The 18,938-nt window shown below is 35.1% G+C and overlaps 3 protein-coding genes across 11 annotated transcripts; 1 reads left to right on the top strand and 2 right to left on the bottom strand.

Annotated features, from left to right (window-relative positions):
- Nucleotides 1-3,974: 3,974 nt before the first annotated feature.
- Nucleotides 3,975-6,478, top strand: LOC142530432 (serine/threonine-protein phosphatase 7 long form homolog). Its single transcript, XM_075636266.1, has 6 exons — nt 3,975-5,035; nt 5,112-5,224; nt 5,308-5,395; nt 5,495-5,783; nt 5,877-6,365; nt 6,474-6,478. The coding sequence occupies exons 1-6, from the start codon at nt 4,277-4,279 to the stop codon at nt 6,476-6,478; spliced, it is 1,743 nt and encodes a 580-aa protein (XP_075492381.1). The 5' UTR covers nt 3,975-4,276.
- A 2,163-nt stretch (nt 6,479-8,641) lies between these two features.
- On the bottom strand, nt 8,642-9,799 carry LOC142530431 (uncharacterized). Its single transcript, XM_075636265.1, has one exon. It carries the CDS (start codon nt 9,797-9,799, stop codon nt 8,642-8,644), a length of 1,158 nt encoding a protein of 385 aa, XP_075492380.1.
- Nucleotides 9,800-13,800: 4,001 nt separating this feature from the next.
- On the bottom strand, nt 13,801-16,809 carry LOC142532060 (putative LRR receptor-like serine/threonine-protein kinase RFK1). Of its 9 annotated transcripts, none has more exons than XM_075638370.1 (7): nt 16,516-16,809; nt 15,744-15,809; nt 15,474-15,539; nt 14,987-15,037; nt 14,809-14,852; nt 14,222-14,348; nt 13,801-13,958 (listed from the first exon to the last, which is right to left on the bottom strand). In XM_075638370.1, the coding sequence occupies exons 2-7, from the start codon at nt 15,785-15,787 to the stop codon at nt 13,955-13,957; spliced, it is 336 nt and encodes a 111-aa protein (XP_075494485.1). In that variant the 5' UTR covers nt 15,788-15,809; nt 16,516-16,809; the 3' UTR covers nt 13,801-13,954. The 9 variants fall into 9 exon arrangements, 3 of the variants coding, with proteins under 3 accessions (XP_075494485.1, XP_075494486.1, XP_075494487.1); XM_075638371.1 differs by having other exon boundaries at nt 14,987-15,034; XR_012816463.1 differs by having other exon boundaries at nt 14,222-14,538; nt 15,474-15,809.
- Between the last annotated feature and the right edge of the window lie 2,129 nt (nt 16,810-18,938).

Here is an 18,938-nt window from a genome sequence, read left to right as displayed (position 1 = left end):
CCATTGCTTCTCATGGATCAAGTAAAAAAAATAATTTAACGTCATGGTGTTGTAAAATCATGAAGGTTTATTATATTAGCCTCATATATTCATGACACACGCAACGCGTGTGCCTCGATGGCTAGTCTTCAATAAGCCTCCCACCGTTATATCAATTCGAACCCCTCTAATTGTATTAGACTACCAACTATTTTTTTGGTGAGTAATTTGATATTTTGATTGTTTAAGAAATCAATTTGATAATTATGACACCTTTTATTTTAAATTTTTGGAGGAATTCTCGGATTGATCAGACAATGATTTATAAATCTTGAATATTTTGTTTTAGAATTAGTGAATTTTATATTTTTTAACCACGGAGCCTTTGGTTTATTATAGTAATCAGTCTCTAAAATATATTTCTTGCAAATTCTATAAAATGAAAATGGTAAATCAGAACCTACGGATTTTAATATATAATATCGTATAATTTATGTAATATATTTATATATATATGTGTGTTAATATGTGTCATGTGTGTTTATGTAATATATTTATATATATTTGTGTCATATGTGTTAATTATTAGATATATGAATATATTTGTCTTTTGGTAATCATATATGACATACAATTAATGTTCAGTGTTTGTCCATATATATTATATATCTACTATTATTTATCATCTTTTTTCTTTAATTAGAAACGCGATAAAATCAAACTATATTGGATAATAAACAGATTTATGGATTTAGGGAATAAAATTGAATTTTTAGAAATATAACAAATTTATTTATTACTATATGAATTATTGGATTAATGTAGTATATATAGACATGTAAATATGCTTAGAATACTATATGAATAGTTTCTTTATTATTTGTTTTGATTATTTTGTTTTGCAAGTTAGACGTGAACCTAAATTATTGAAGAAAACCTAATAAAAAGATTAAAAAGTCATAGAAAAGAAAGTTAACGAGGGATTGATGGATATTAACAAATAATTTATATTTTTCTAAAGCAAATATTTTTGGGATGCTGCTATAATCAACTAATGACAAATGTTTTTTCTTGTATGGATCATATTTCAATGAAAAATGTCGGATATTAATATTTGAATTTTTTTTTTCATTTTGGTTGGACGATTTAATTCCATAATTACATCTCGAATCTCTAAGTTCAATATCTCTATTATATATGTTGTTTCGGAGACTTGGAAATTTTCCGACTTTCGTTATGTTTAAAAAAAACTCACATTTAAATAATGTACAGATTCAATTTACAGCTTTAATTTAAATAATTTTTTGTAGATAATGATCATTATTATTATTCTGATGTGAAGGTGTTGAGTTTTTTTGAGTAAAATTAAAAAGTTATTAAAAGGCAAGTTAACGTGGGATTGATGGATATTAATGAATAATTTAATATTTCTCTATGACAAACGTTTTTGGGATGCCGCTATAACCAACAAATGACAAATGGATTTTCTTGTAGGATCTTATTGCAATGAAAATATGATGAGTCGGTCCACTTAAACGCATTACTTTTTACTACTATATCGTACTTTTTAAAATTTTCTATTTATTGGATATTAATATTTGAATTTTCTTCTTTATTCATTTTTGGTTGGACGATTTAATTCCATAATTATATCTCGAATCTCGAGGTTCAATCTCTCTATCATATATGTTGTTTTGGGGACTTGAAAATTTTCCGACTTTCGTTATGTTTTAAAAAAAAATTCGCATTTAAATCATGTATAGTTTCAATTTACATCTTTAACTTAAATAAATTTTTGTAGATAATAATCATCATTTTCATTCTCATGTCAAGGTGTCAAGTTTTTTTGATTTAAATTTACTTAGATTTCACAATACAATCAAAAATAGATGAAATCATATTAGTGTTAGTCTAATGTGTATTTTTTTTATTGATCTATGTATAATTAAATTGTATTCTTCAGTTTGTATTCATTACAACAAATTTTTTTATTATTATATGAATTATTGGATTAATGTGGTATATATACACACGTAAATATGTTTAGAATTCTATATCCATAGTTTCTTCCTTTTTTTTTTTTGATTATTTTGTTTTGCAAGTTAGATGTGTACCTAAATTATTGAAGAAAACATAATAAAAAAAATTAATAAGTTATTGAAAGGCAAGGTAACGAGGAATTGATGGAATATTAACGAATAATTTGTATTTCTCTAACCCAAACGGTTTTGGGATGCCGCTATAACCAACTAATGACAAATGCTTTTTTCTTATATGGATCATATTTCAATGAAAACATGATGAGTCGATCCACTTGCACGTTTTACTTTTATTGCTATTTCGTACTTCTAATTTTTCTACTTGTCGTATATTAATATTTGAATTTTCTTTTTCTTCATATTTGGTTGGACGATTTAATTCTATAATTACATTTCAAATATCGAGATTAAATCTCTTTATTATATATGTTGTTTTGGAGACTTTGAAATTTTATGACTTTCGTTATGTTTGAAAATAAACTTACATTTAATTAATGTATAGTTTCAATTTACACTTTAATTTAAATAATTTTTGTAAATAATGATCATTATTTTCATTCTCATATGAAGGTATTGAGTTTTTTAGTCAAATGAGTTAAATGTAATTCGATTTCACAAAACAATCAAACTGACTAAATCATATTAATGTTAATCAAATGTGTATTTCTTTGATTGATCAATGTATAATCAATTTATTTATCATTATATAAATTATCGGATAAATGTGGCATATATACACATGTAAAAAGTTTAGAATACTATATCCATAGTTTCTTCCTTTTTCTTTTTGATTATTTTGTTTTGCAAGTTAGACATGTGTTAGACTTAATTTAATTATGGTGATGAGAGTCAGAACCAGTAGGTCGTGATAGTAAAAACAGAAGACAAATAAATAGCAGAAGCACTCGTATCGCTAAAACAGAAGCAGTACTTATCGAGTACTGAACGGCTTGTAAAAAGCAGAAACAGAACATAGCTTAAGAAAAAGCAGAACTAACGTCTTTCGTTTGATAGTTACAAGTCTTAAATGTTACCGTTACTTTATATAGTACTAGTATTAATTGCACCAATTAATGTTGTACGAAGACATTTAAAGCGCCTTACTAGTTTTGGTATAAAACTAAGACTGATTATTCTGAAGCTTTTTGCAGGACCCTTTTTCGTTGATATAATTATTTACTCAGAAGTCAAAGAAGCCGTTTTGTTTATAGATGTTGGATTCAAGGTTTCTATATATTAAAGGATCAATCCAATATAGAAAACAACAATTATCATTATCAAGGAACACGTTCTCTATCCAATGTTGTTTTGAGCAATCAGGAACTAATATTTATCTTTAAGCTCAAATATACAGAAAAGCAGCACAATCTTTATAGCAAATATCTGATCTTCCGATATCATCTTGTGCTGCTGTTTCGTTACCTCTTCACAAGCTATTCACTTTACTACATCTTATTGAGAAGAGTTTGTAATCTGGAAAAGAGTCTTTTCCAAAACTTTGTTGTGTTCATTATTCTGTGTTGTGAAACTAAGAGCTTCAATAGGCGAATGGTAATTCCTAGTGAAGTGGGTGGGTACAAGAGTTGTACTGTAAAAACAAAGTCTTTTAGTGATACTTTTTGGAAACAGAAGAAAGGGAGACGTAGAAGATTTCATCTTCGAACTTCCAGAAACAACCACTGTTTACTGCCTACTGTTTTATTATTTTCACCTTAAACCATCATATCGTTTCCGCATAAGTTATTGTGATCTGCTGGTAATATATTCGAATAAGATAAGCTATAATCTCTAATAGGATTCTTAGACCTTTGAAAAAACGTCAAACAAATGAACGAGTTTATTCACCCCCCTCTAAAGGGTTTTTTTTAAAAATAATTCAAATTTTAAAATTTATTTCAAAACTAATTTGAAAAAAAAAAGATTTGCAAAAGTAATGCAATCCGCGCTTACCAAGCGTGGACGCTCCCACGTGGAGCAGCGTCCACGCTTGTTAAGCGCGGACGCTCCCACGTGGAGCACCATGTGTCACTCCATTCATCAAATCCTTATCCTACCGCGCCTACGTGTTTTTACTCCATTCGTCCAATCCTTATCTTACCCGATTCCTTCTTCGTTCCTTCCCTCCTATTCTTTCCTCCTCTTATCTTTACTCTCTCATTCTCTTATCTTTACTCTCTCATTCTCTCATTCATCGGTTTCATAATTCCTCACCGAAATTTTTTTTGACAAAGTTGAGAAGATTTAAAGCATAGTTCAGAATGGCAGATAATCGAAATCCAGAAGATCCCAGTGTCCTCTATTTACAAGCGACACATATGTCATCAAGCGTGTCTTCGTTAACAGTTGATGATATTGTCAAATTGAAGAGGTCAGACCATTTGATTTGGAAGTTGTATACTGATAATTATTTACACAGGCGTGTACTCGCATATTTAATTCATATGGGTTTTTATGGAGTTTTAGAATGTGGCTCTCAAGTTCTTGATAATCATTTGATTACTGCGCTTGTTGAACGTTGGCGACGCGAGACACATACGTTTCATTTTACATGTGGTGAAACAACAGTGACATTACAAGATGTTTCGATAATTTGGGGTCTACCAATTGATGGTGAAGCAGTAACTGGCGTAGATGTGTCACATAAAGTTGAGGAATGGCAGCACATATGTTTGGATATGTTGGGATTTTTGCCAGCTTCAAATTATTTGAAAGGTGGTCATCTATCTATGACTGCACTACACGATCATTGTATATCTAACCTTGTTAATGATGAAACTTCAGAAGTAGATGTTGTGAAATTTACTCGTTGTGTTGCGTTAATGATTATTGGAGGAATAATGTTTCCTGACTACCAAGGAGGGTCAGCTAGACTTATATTTTTGCAACTGCTACGAGATGTTGATAACGTGAAGTCTTATAGTTGGGGTAGTGCAGTTTTAGCATTTCTATACCGTGAGTTGTGTAACGCATCACGTATAGAGAAGACTACAATGGCTGGACCTTTATATATCCTGCAGGTATCATTAATGTGATGTGAATATTTAACATAATATTTTGGTTAAATTTTTTAATTTTTTTAATTATTATAAATAGGTATGGGCATGGAGCAGGATTAAATGTGTTAACCCCGATCGAAATGGGTTAACATTAGTTGTACCTCCCGTTGATCCGGATGCTTTCATTCCAGTTTCTCCATATGATGCACGGTAATGTTTAAAATTTATGGTGGTAATATCATATATATCTTGTCTATTTTGTTGATATGTATTTGTTTTTTTTATAATTGTAGGTGGAAATATGGATTTAGTTACACACATTCGCCAACACATTCCGTAAGAATTATAAGGGATTCTCTAGATCGTATGAATAATAATGGGGTATTATAAAATGTTAATACGTAATATTGATGACACGAAGACTATTTTGTTTTGATTTATTAAATGAATACTGACATTTTATTTACTTTTTTTTTACAGTTTAATTGGAGCGTATATCAGAAAAATGACATAGATGTGAAGACAATTATTGATTCATACGACAATAAAATATTGCGATGTGTTTTTCCCCTTATATGCTTTGACATCGTGGAGATGCATCGTCCTAATCGTGTAATGCGACAATTTCGAAGACGGCAATCAATTCCAGGGTCTGCCGTCGACAATGACGATATGCATAATATCACGAGAATAGGACATCGAAACACCGATTGGAGAGAGTATCATAGAAATTCAATTGAGTTGTGGAATAATCGGCTCAGATATGTTTGTAAAGGGGTGCGACACGGGCGATCGATGCAAACTGACGAAGACTACTTTTAATGGTACAATCGAATAACTGTGCGCACCATATCACCTGCAGTGAATGTCGTTGGTTTTCAACCACGTCCGTACAATACTTTTGTTGGAGAAATGAATGTTCAACAAAATTTTAGTACGCCTTCTCCGTTTTCGCATCAGTCATCATTAGGATGGGGAAGTGATATGGTTAGGCAACCAAGTGGGTTTGCAGGAGACTCTACGATTATTACGTCAGCTGAGTTGAATATTGCAGGAACATCTAATACTCAACCTGATTTTTTCAGTTATCCAAGGTTCGGTGATTTTCATCCGTTTGGTCAAACTGATTTTCAGACTCCTTATTGGTCCAACACACAAAGTTTCACTAATTTGCTTAACGTTGGACCTCAGCATATTGTGCATGACACTCGACCACAGAGGAATGTTATTTCCCCTGTCACTTATCCAGGTTACTCAAATGAGCAAATTCCTGAAAATGTAGGATTGCGGAGAGGGAGGAGAAGACGCAATCCACCTGATATCCACCTGATTGTGGAACAGGAAGCCATTTGTATCATTTTCATTATGATGATGATTATGCTAATTAACTGTAACTTCAACGTTTTTATTGTTGTACAGTTTGCATTGTTGCGTTGTCTATATTTTATTATTTATTCAGTATAGTGTTAATAAACGAAAGATAAGATGAATACAAGTGCAGGAAAAATAACTCAAATAAACAAAGATGAAATAAAAAATATAAACATAAACGTTCCAATTTTTTTGAAAATTTTACACATCTCAACAGAAGAAAATACACAATCGAAAGTTAATATGAAACAACATTATTGACGTCCATCTCCTCAAATTTGTTGTTCTTCTTTTTATCCTGCTCATCTGCGATAAGTAAATTAAAATTAAAGAACCAAAAACTACAGTAATATACCAAGAAGAACATGATATCACATACCTCACTCACATACCTCACTCGTTGATCACTACTCATCCTCGTCATTATCTGGTGGTGGCACTCCTGTTGCATTCCCTTGCGGCTGATAGTCATATTGAAAATTGAACGGAGGAGGTGAATGGATGGTCACTGGGTCAACACCCCTCTCGACCATCGTTGTCTGCATCGTGGACTCGATAAATGCGAGATGTTCATTGTGGTTCAAGTTAAGTTGTTCCTGATGAGCCATGAAGGCAAGCATCTCATCTACTTTGTCGTTTAGGGACCGTCTGTGGGGTTGTGTTCGACGCGGGGCGGCGGTACTCGATCCACCTGTATCTCCCTCATCCGTCCTGAAGTCTAACTGTCGTTTAGCGTATTTCCGCTGCAAGTCCTGTGCACAAATGGGCTTCATTGGTTGCATCCACTCTTCATCATCACGGAACACAACCCCTGCCATCGCACACAACTCTGATATGATACAGGGAAAGAAAAGCCCGATGTGTCTGTTATGAACGCTCATCAAAATTTGAGAATTGATAAGTTTTCCCACATTGATTGGGTAACCCTGAGACAAAGCATATAGCACCACGACTCGCTCCTTTTGTACTTCACTTTTGTGTGAGACTGGCATCATTCTCCTCACCAAAAACAAATACCAAAGAGCATTCTCGGCCGTCAGATATTTTTCATCAAAACAACTTGGTGACCCCCCTATTGGTTTCCATATCGCCCCTGGATGACACAGGGTGTTGATGATCACAGTATAATCAAGGTTAGCAACCAAAGCCTGAAAGGCAGAATCATCGACCTCTGGCGTTTCTAAAAAAGCATTGATTATACCCGAATCAAATGACACAAGTTTACCTCGAACAAAGGCCTTGGCATCCGTCCTCTCACCCGCATTTGCATAAAACTCTCGCACCACCGATACCACCGCCGCTCTCGGTTGAGTTCCAAATTTTTCCCATCTGCGCATCTCCAACCCCAAAAGAGGCCCAACGTATCGATCTTCTCTTTGTCTACGAAATCCCCGCTCAAGAATCGGGTTTCTATTAATTTTTGCATGTTCATACCGCGCCTGCGCCGCATCACTAACAAATCTAGTTCTATCAAACGAAGAAGAAGAAGAGCCGGGATTATCTTTCACCTTCTTGGGAGCCATTGTTTGAGAATGAGATGATTTGAGAATGAGATGAGAATTTGTTTTGAGAATGAGATAAGGAGAAGGGGAATGGAGAATGGTGGATTTGAGATAAGGAGATAAGGAAATGGGTGGAGAAGAGGAAATATAAGGGGAATTGAAAGGGAGGTGGAAAGAGAAAGTAATGGGGAGCCTGCGCTCGAGCGGTGAATTGTTACCGCTCGAGCGCGAGGGGTGCGCTGAAAAGTTTGCGCACCCCTCACGCTCGAGCGGTAACAGTTCACCGCTCGAGCGCGAGGCGTTCTGGAAAATTTTCTCGAACACCTCACGCTCGAGCGGTAGCATTTCTAAAAGAAATTATGAACCATTTTTTTTTACACAGTAAATAGAAAAAATTAACAAAGTAAACAAGAGGTAAATAATTAATTTCTCATTTAATAGTTCAACTGTTATTACAATTTAACAAAACAATTTATCAATATTGTCTTTGTCTAGAAACAGTTGTGTCCATCTCATTTCTCAATCGAGTTGTTCTATCTCTACCAACTCTTCTTCTTTCACGTCTAACAGGGTTGTGGTGCAATTCGAAAGTTGGAGGATCCCAGTAGCGCTCATCTGCAAGAGGTTGAAATCTGCCTTCGTAAGTCGCTAAGTACTCAGATATATTATACCATGGCTGCACAAGTGTCGTGGGATCCAACAAGTGCCACTTTGCGGTACAAATAGCATGAGAACATGGTATGCCAAAAATCGTTCATTTACCACACGAACAATCACTCGTTGATAACTTCACCACCTGCATATGTTGGCCACGACTTGGTCTTCCTACAGTTGCAACCGTAGCAGTTTGCTCACGTACATCATACTTGGCAACACGATGTTCATTAGATTTTCTCGCCCACTTGTCATACATCCGACATGCATAATCTGACCACAGCTGATTTTCCTGAACCATACGACCACCTCTACTCACACATTCAATAAAATATTGTACGCACCTCATAAGTGTCAAGTGTACTATGGCAGATATAGGAAGTCTACGAGTACCCTTCAACGCACTATTTAAACACTCCGACATATTGGTTGTCATCAACCCACGACGCCAACCACCGTCATGAGCCAAACTCCATTTTTCTTTCTCAATTACAGCCAAATATTGGTGTGCCAAAATGTTTTTATGCTTGATTGCCTCCATTATTGATTCAAACTTACAAATTTGATTTTGTGTGCCTGCCGCCCAGCATAAATCTTTCAGATGCACGTCTTTGAATTTAGTGTTAAAGTTTGAACACACGTGTCTCAAACAAAAACGATGCACACCGTATGGAGGTTGAAAATATGGTAGCTCTGCAGTTGCGCGCACGATTCCCTTATGTCTATCAGAAATAAGACACACGTCGTTTTCACCACGAACAACATGTCTTCCTACATTCTCCAAGAACCATTTCCAAGAATCTGTTGTTTTTTCATCCACAATAGCGAATGCTAGCGGTAGAACCTGATTGTTCGCATCCAGAGTGACACTGATCAACATTTTATGCTTGTATTTGGTATACAAGTGTGTACCATCAACACTAATTATTTTCCGACAATGCCGAAACCCATCAACACACGGCCTGAATGCCCAGAAAACATAGTTCAGTGTCTTACTCATTTCATTGTTGGCTCTCAGATGCTTCCACTCCACAACTGTTCCCGGATTATATTTTGACAAAGCGCACATATATTTGGGGAGTAATTGCACGGAGCTCTCCCATGTACCATAAGCAATTTCAATAGCATGTTTCAAACTTCGCCATGCCTTCGTGTACGAGATTTGATATCTATATTTATCTTTCACATTTTCGATGATATACTTAATCTCGTACGAAGGATGACAACGAACAACTCCCAGTAGCGTATGTGCCACCATATCACTGTTCAGATTCTTGTGGTCTATACCAACAGCGGTAGATATACATGTTTGAGGCCCGCCATATTTTGTTATTTTTCAATAACCAGTCTGGGCCTTCAAAGAAGCGCGAAGTCCCCATCAACAAATGACCGTAGAAGAATTATTTTTACAGCGTACCTTCCACAAACTGCGTGTGCTAACCACGACACGGTACTCACGCCTGACAACTCTGACTGAATAATCCTTGATAGATGCAATAAGATCATTCTTATCTTTAAATAACATATTGACGCATAATTCACCTCTATCCGGATTGTAATAGCTTGATTGCACTCCACGAGGAACATCGACATAATCATGAGGCTCTTCACCAAAATATTTATTGAAAAATGATGGCATCTCAGAAGTGTTTGACAGAAATGGTACGGTCTGCCTCTGTAATGTGTCACGTGGTGGTTGTCGAGATGATGTACCCTCACCAGGATTTGTAAAAAGTATTCACTTCATCATCAACATTCACTTCTTCTTCTTCAGACTCGCTGTATGACATATCGGGTTCGGAATCAGTCCTCCAAATATCATCATTGTTGACCTGATCCGGACAACGAGCGCTCGTATCTAATGTTGGATTCGGCCAATGTGGAGCATTATTTTGTTCCGACGAGACATTTATATATTGATCCCTAGGCCCACTTACATTATCGAAACTCATATTACCGAGTCCTTCAGCAACCAGTGGAACATAAGATTCTTGCTCTTGGAAACCACCATATGTAGACGTACCGGGTTGGTTATAAATACCTGAATCGGATGCATGTGGAACGTAAGATTCAGGATCATCAAATCCAACATTATGCTCAATTGAATTTGCTTCCACGTACAGATGCAAAACATGCATGTTGTCACATTGCATTATGAACTGTAAAGCATCGTCATCAACGAGATTGACTTCAATTTCATGCCAAGATGCTCTCTCCATGAATGAATACTTTGTTGACATCTTCAGAGAAAAATTCGCTGGATCGATTGCTAACATTTTATGCACAACTTCAACTAACTCCATCAAATTAGTAGATCGTAATACTCGTATCGGTCTAACAAATGGAATGCTATATTCAATCGATCCATTATCGCTAATTACATGACCACCAAAATATAATAGTACATTGATGTTAGACATTTTGTCAAATGAAAATTGAGAAAAAATTTAAGAGAAAGTTGATACCTCGTTCCTCGAATTTTTCATCAATTATATAGGAGAATAAAATGTGAAGACTGTATAGCTTCGATTCTTATTTGAATTATTGGTCTTCACGTGATTTTTCAGAATCTCATCTTTCACGTGAAGTTGTCGGGTATCGACTTAATGAACGCCTTTCACGTGAAGTTGTCAGGCATGATAATGAATGAACGGATATTAAAAATCGAAAAAATATAAAAAAAAAATACAAAATACACCGTCCGCGCTTACCATGCGCGGATGCCGCTCCACGTGCGAGCGTCCGCGCTTACGAAGCGCGGACGCTCCTACGTGGAGCACCGTCCGCGCTGACGAAGCGCGGACGCTCCTATGTGGAGCAGCGTCCGCGCTTACCAAGCACGGACTTACGAAGCGCGGACGCTTGCATGTGGAGCGGCGTCCGCACATGGTAAGCGCGGACGCTGCCCCACGTAGGCAGCGTCCGCGCTTACCAAGTGCGGATTGCATTACTTTTGCAACACCTTTTTTTTTAAATTAGTTTTGAAATAAATTTTAAAATTTGAATTATTTTTTAAAAAACCCCCTCTAAACTCTATTTTGATCCCCAACAAGTGGTATCAGAGCATGTTATTCTTGTTCTGAAAATCTACAACAGAAATGGCATATTTCAGCAAAGTCCCTATGTTTTCAAAGGAGGATTTCGATGATTGGAAGATTAGGATGCAAGCTCATTTTACAGCCCAAGACGATGATATGTGGTTTATCATCACAAATGGTCCCTTGAAAATTCTAAAACCTAATACAGCTATTGTTGTTATTGAAGGGGCACCACAAATGGTTGAAAGCAAAGAAGTGAATGGACAAGCGAGTACAAGAAGAAAGCAAATCTAGACAATGTTGCGAAAGAAATTCTTTACAAAACATTTGACAAGAATATCTTCAACAAAATCAAAATGTGTCCTACAACAAAAGAGATCTGGGAGAAACTCATCGAAATCTGTGAAGGAAATGAACAGACAAAGGAAAACAATCTGTCTGTGGTAATGCAAAAGTTTGAAAATCTTAAGATGAAAGCTGGAGAAACTCTAAGCGAGTTTGATGAGCGATTCAGCAGGTTAGTAAATGAACTAGCAGCTTTGGGAAAGGAACTTGGCAATAGAGAAGTGACACTCAAGGTGATGAGAGCTTTACCCAGAGAATGAGATGTCAAGACAATGGCTATGAGAGTTTCAAAAGATCTGAACAAGATGGAGCTACATGACTTGTTTGCAGATTTAAAAGCCTATGTGTTTGAATTGGAAGTAAGAAGTGGAGAAGAGCCCTTGTTGAATCCACTTACCAAGGCTCTTGCAGCTACTAGTACTGCTACAGTTGTTCCAAGTGTATCACCTGCTGCTACTATTGAAAGCACATTTGACAACACTGCTGAACAAATCAGCAATGATGCAATGTCCCTATCTGTGAAGAAATTTTCAAGATTCATGAAGAAGAATCACCGAGCATACCAAAGTCCAAAACGAAACTTTAAGAAGGATTCAACACCTAGTGATATGACATGCTTCAACTGTGGGAAAATTGGGCATTTTATTGCTGATTACCCGAAACCTAAGAAGGATAACCAAAAGAAGAAGGGGCACAAGCGGAATGATAAGAAATCTAGAAGAGACCGCAAAGCAATGGTTGCTGAAGAAAGTAAATCCAAATGGGCGGATTCTAGCTCTAAATCTTCTGACTCAGATGGCCATTCCAGTGAAAGTGATGAAGAAGAAATCAAGTGTCTCATGGCAAACACTGAATCAGCCTCAACATCTGGAGAAGTATTTGATTTTGATTCTGATGAATTTACACGAAATGATTTAGTTAAAGCATTGCATGATATGGTAGAAGAGTACTCAAGACTTTCTGAGTCATTAGAGGAAGTTAAAATTGAAAATCAAAACTTGAAAGATCAAATCAGTAAGTTCACTTGCTTGCAAGAAAACAGCTGCAGTGATCTAAACGTTGAGATAAGTAAATTGAGAGCTGAGAATGATAGAGTAAATGCAAATTACCAGACAATGATGTCTGAAAATCAGAAGCTATCAGTACTTGTGAATGTTAGAGTAGGTGCACGTCAAGCCAAATGTTGGCCGAGTGTTCACAATGAAACTCTATGTATAAACAATCTTTATTTTTATAATATTTGAAATTATTATTTTGGCACATCTTTATCTGTATACCCATGCTAGTTGCATAGACACTACAAGAATATAGCCTTTTAGTGGCATTCAAAAATGTCCTTAGATTAAGAATATAGTGACATTTATCTTCTAGTGACACCCGAAAACAATGTCGTCTATTCTCGTGTCGGCTAAAGGTTAGTGACATTATGTAGTGTCAGTATATAATACTAAAACCGACATCATAAATGCCTCGATTTAAAGATACAAAGACATTGCAAAGTGTCACTAAAGACATATAATGAAGACACTTACAAATGCCTCCTTTTGTGTTAATGAGGACATTTATAAGTGCCTTTGTTTTATATTATGGACACAATTGAATGTCTTCTATTACTATATATAATGACAATGATAGATTCCATTGAATGTCTTCTATTACTATATATAATGACAATGATAGATTCCTCCTTAATCTATTTACAAAGACACTGAAAAATGTCCATATATCAGTTTATAAGGACACTTTATAATGCCTTAACTTCAAGATTTTTAAACAATATTCTAATTCTTTTTTTCACAATCAATTCATACATATGATATTTTAACATAAAATAATATTAAAACTTTTAAAGAACGTAAAATGAATCAAAATAATATAAATCAAGGTAATAATATATAATTGCTGAAACTGTTCACTGCGATACATTTAAGTCGATGAATAAATACAATGTTGCTACAATACAAAAAACAACTAAATTTGCTTAGCAACATCTTGGAACATCATATTTTAGACAAAATTTGGTCTTCTTGTTACCTGCGAGTACAATTTATATATGTTTAGAAATAAAATAAAAGTATAAAAATAAAAAGTGAATAATAATCATTTCAAAAGATCAAAAATCATATCAAACGACAAAAAAACAGTTTTTCACACATAACTCTTAGATATGTATGTGCAACATATGCACATCAACTACTTTCGAATGAAATATTGTGATATCTTGAATCACGCATCAGGCATAAAAAACAAAGTTACAAAGGGCAATGACTATAATATATGAACAATGTTTCCAAAACCTCAAATTCATGGCGCTTTTTCCTTTGTTGTGAAGAAAAGCATTACAGTCTGTATGATCGTAAATAATACTACTCGAGATTCCTGAACAGATTCTTTTCCCATCTGGTCTCATCTCATCATCCTCAGCTGCAAAGGAAAACATGCAAAATTAGATATCTAGAGTAAGAATTTAGAAAAGAACAAAGCTAACTGAACAAGTCAAAAAACTCTTTTCCCATTGCTTAATGCCGCAGCATTTGGAGCTGCAAAAGAAAAGAGAATCTGTCTTTCAGTATGTGCCAATAATGACCTAGCCTCATCCCCTTCCTTCTTCAATCTTGCAATAACACGACACGCAGCATCATGCTAAAAGACATGGAAGAAACTATTTAACCAAAAACAGCACATTGAGAAATCCACCATACTTTTAATAATTCTCAGGTTACAAACGAAAGAAATTTATTGAGAGGAGAGGCTCTATACACTGAAACCAACCCAAAATAATGAAGGATAATCAAAATCCAAATTACGAAAATGACGTAATCAGATTTTGTTCACTTAAAAAACATACTGCTTTTTCGAAGGAAGAAAAGGATAGCATACTTACATCTAGGACATAATAAATCCTTAGTACATGGAAGGATTCGGCCTCTGTTGAAGGTCAAGCATGGGAAGAGTTAGCATCAGAGAGAACTCAAGTTTACCAACTTGTTATATTTAAGACTAGTCCATATTACTGACCATTAATGAGGCAAAAAACAATAAGTAGCCGAAATGCATCTTACGGTGTATTCACTTTTGATGAGCCTCTGAACAAGTTAACGATTCGATTCCTACTACAAGAAAAAAAGGCAAGAAACAACTAAATATATTGGAAATAATAAGCATGATAATGTAAACATTTGTCAACTTTTCAGAGTTCTAGGAACACAGGAACAGAGTTGAACAAATTTCTTATTAGTAAAGACAAATATTATTCAACTAAGCCACTTTAAGTTTATTAATTCCATTTGAACATCCTACAGAAAACCTTCAGAATCCAAAAACAAAAAAATAAAAGAAAATAAAGAAACTCACTGTTATGTCAAGTGTCCATAAATGATGACTTTAGATGGAGAACCTGAATTTAAAACTGTTGATGTTAAGTATCGAGAATAAAAAGCAAGAATTGTTAATTTCATGCCAAGAATTTGAAAGGGGGTACATTGTTTAGTTTATGAAATAAAACGAACCAAGAACATTTTCTCATGATTATTAAAATACAAAACATACATGTTGCCTCCATCCTTCATGATTGTTCCAGGTATATTTCCACTCAGCATTTTGCAAGTCAAAAAACTACAACAGTAAGATCATTTGGTTAGAAACGTGTTGGCAAGGAATAAAATTACTGGTTGAGAAAATGCACCAGAAAAGAAGTGAACCAGGTTAAGTAAGAAGAGAAAAGCCTGATTTATAGCATATTATCATATTTCCATTAGGATAGATTCTTTCTCTACAGATGATACTTCATTAAAAAAAATGGCAGAACATTATAGTAACACAAATTTCAGATTTCTGGCAATGTTATTTTGAATCCCTCCCATTAATTTATTGAAACTGACATCCCTGTCAATGAGAATGAGAAAAAAAATATAGTCGATACAGATTTAGAATGTCATTTTTCATTAATTTTCAGATTAATAGTTTTTAATTTTTCCAAGAAAAAAAGGAGTGCACTCTGGTAGGAGAAAACACAATTGAAAGAGTAACATGATCACAATAGTCAGTTTAATATCTGAATGATACAATAGCAAGAGTGTAACAAAATGAGACGAATTTTAATAGTTCTCAGGAGTGCTCAAGAATCAAAATGGATTGAATTGCCAAAACAATGTAGGTTATCATACCTCCAATCTCCATCAAATAAGCATTCAATGTACAACACACCAGTAAATTCCAACATTGTCAATTGTCATTTTTCCTCAAGAGGTTAAGGGTCCTCATTTCCTCCAACTCAGCATACACAGTTCATAGAATTAGAAATATTTACAAATCAAATTGTTGCGAAAGAAGCATTTTTTTCATTAAGGAACATGTCTTTTACTTAGTTTATCATATTGATTTAAGGAAAATCCATCGAACTCAATTGGTTGAGGTTTGATGGTCACCAGTGGATAGATGGTGTATCTGCACCAAATAGCTGACTAAGAGAGTAAAATAAAGGAGGAAAAAAATGCAAGTCCCAAGAAAATAATACTAAAAATTCAAATCTTCTGAAAAAGAGAAGGTTCTATTATTTTTTCCAGTTGTGAATGAAGTCAGGAAATCTCACCAAGAACTAGGCTGGAAATCTCGAACAAGACGGCACAAGAAATTGCAGAAACAAGACTCGCTCTAGGGCTTCGAGTCGCCCGAATCGAGGCTCAAATCCTTCGATTCATGGCTTAGACCGAAGCTACACGTCATGAGCCATGATTCACGGTGGCTCTGGTGGCAGAAGGTGGTGTTGTGGAATGATGCAAGGGATTGGAAGGAAGCCGATTTGGGATGAGATAATGAGATTGTTGGAGAGAAATTTTTTTAAGAGATGTATGGCGGTGAGAGTGAGAGAGAGAGTGAGAGATTAAAAAATTGGAAATGAGTGGGAAAAATAAAAACTTTTAGTGGCATTCATTAAAAACGTCATTATAACATATCTAATTTAATATTTTTTTTATTAAAAATTTTATGTGTAACCAGTGTCATGATATGTATGTAATAACGACATTATTTTAAAAATGTCACTAACAAAATGTCAGTATAGCCATTTTTTCTTGTAGTGAGATAAAGCCCTTGAATATACAAATAGTAGAAAGAATATGAGATGCTCATATGATGAGTATCATGAAACTCATATTTGGAATACTGTATATTCTAAACAGTTCCTAGTCGATTCAGCTGTCGCTAAGATGGATATAGGCCGCTCGAATTCGAGAATAGTATCTGCGATGTGAGTACCATGTTTCATTGGTAGGGGACATTGTGATGTCCGAGCATGCAGATAGGTGCTCCTGGTAGAGTGCACTGAACAACCCTCCATAAAGGACTTGAAAAGTCCTAGTTTATGGTTGTACACCATCAGTCCTTATGTCCCGGGACAACATTGAGACTCTATGTGCTAGAATTACACTTTGACTTGTTTACCGACTCTCAAGGGGTCATCAGGTGGCAAGTTGGGTGTTTTGTCGAAACATATAGGAGTCGATGCATTGTAGTCGGGGATTCACCGCTTATCTTCGGGTATGGATATCCTATGTGTATGTAGTATGAAATCTCTGATCAGAGTATGGTGGTAATTATGAAAGGGGTTTCATAGATTACACCATCGATGCAACTACAACATGACACATAGTATCGATTCATTGACAACTCTCGATATACCAATGGTTGTCGAATCGGTCGGGATATATGAGTTGAAGGGACCGTACTGTACGCTAACCATAATTGAATGGTTCTTGCAGGCACTATCATTTGATACCTAGGAAATCATGTAAGCGATGCTGCTAGGCGTTTAACATGATTGGTTGGGTACTATCAGGCTTGAGTTCTGACGTTCTTGTTATCAAGGAGTTGATAAGTAAGAATGGAGCAATTGGGGTATGCTTATATAAGGACATTTTTAGTCCGAATCACATGGAGATGTGAACCCACGGCTAGTTGTATCAATGAACCATTGAGAGCCACACAAGTACTAGCTTTCTAGATCCCGTTGAGAAGTTAAAATTGTTCAATGTGTTGAACGGCTTATAAAGGAGTTTATAAGCATAAATAAAATAGAAGTATGACTTCTATAAGGAGAACGTAACTTTTAATTTGAGGAAGTGTTCCTAAATTAAAAGTTGGCCAAACAAATAATGTATTTGAAAATTGTGATTTTTATAAACATTATTATGGACTAAATTAAATTAATTCAAGTGTTGAATTAATTAAACACTAGTGGACCTAGTAGAGTTCAAATAATTAAATTAATTCAAGTATTGAATTATTTAAATTGGGCCTTGTAGAGCACAATTGGAATAATTATTTAAACTAGTAGACTTGAGTAATTCAAGTAAGATTTGATTGGGCTCAAATATGTTTGAGACAATTTAAATAAAAGTCCATGGGCCCTTTGTAATTGTTACAAGCCCACTCAAAAAGCATGCATGGGAAGGTGAAAGGTTGGAGACAACTTTTGCAACAAACAAGGCATGGCATGCACATGCTAGACTTCACTTTTTCAAGCACCAAGAAAAACTCTCCTTTTCTCCTCCCACAATGCTATGGCCGAAATTTCTCTCTTATTTTCTTAAAAATTTTGCTTCTTCATTTTTGATGAATTGCTAGCAAACTTCTCAAAGAAAATGCCTTACATTTTCTAGTGCAAGTGTAAGGTGGATCTTCCTAGTTGGTGGTGGGCTTGATTTTGAGCAAGGTGTGCTCAAGGAAAGCTTGAAGATTTGTCATCCTTTCAAGAGCTAAGGTGTTTACACCTTAGTTGGAGCCATCATCAACCTCAAGAGGTTGATAGGTATGATTTCTTTACACCCTATGAATGTCATAGTTGTGTTTTTGTATATGCTACAACACTAGTACATAGGTGGCCGAAATTTTCTTGTTGAAAATAAATTTTTGAACTTCCGTTGCGCTTTCGGGCACCTAAAATCGATCCCTTTCAAGTGGTATCATGAGCTAAGGGTACTAGTTTTTGTGTAGCATATACATAATATTATATTG

The sequence above is a fragment of the Primulina tabacum genome, chromosome 17 (assembly GCF_025594145.1).
Source record: "Primulina tabacum isolate GXHZ01 chromosome 17, ASM2559414v2, whole genome shotgun sequence".
Classification (NCBI taxonomy): domain Eukaryota; kingdom Viridiplantae; phylum Streptophyta; class Magnoliopsida; order Lamiales; family Gesneriaceae; genus Primulina; species Primulina tabacum.
The sequence above is the reverse complement of the archived record's forward strand: the minus strand, read 5'-3'. Positions and strand labels throughout refer to the sequence as shown.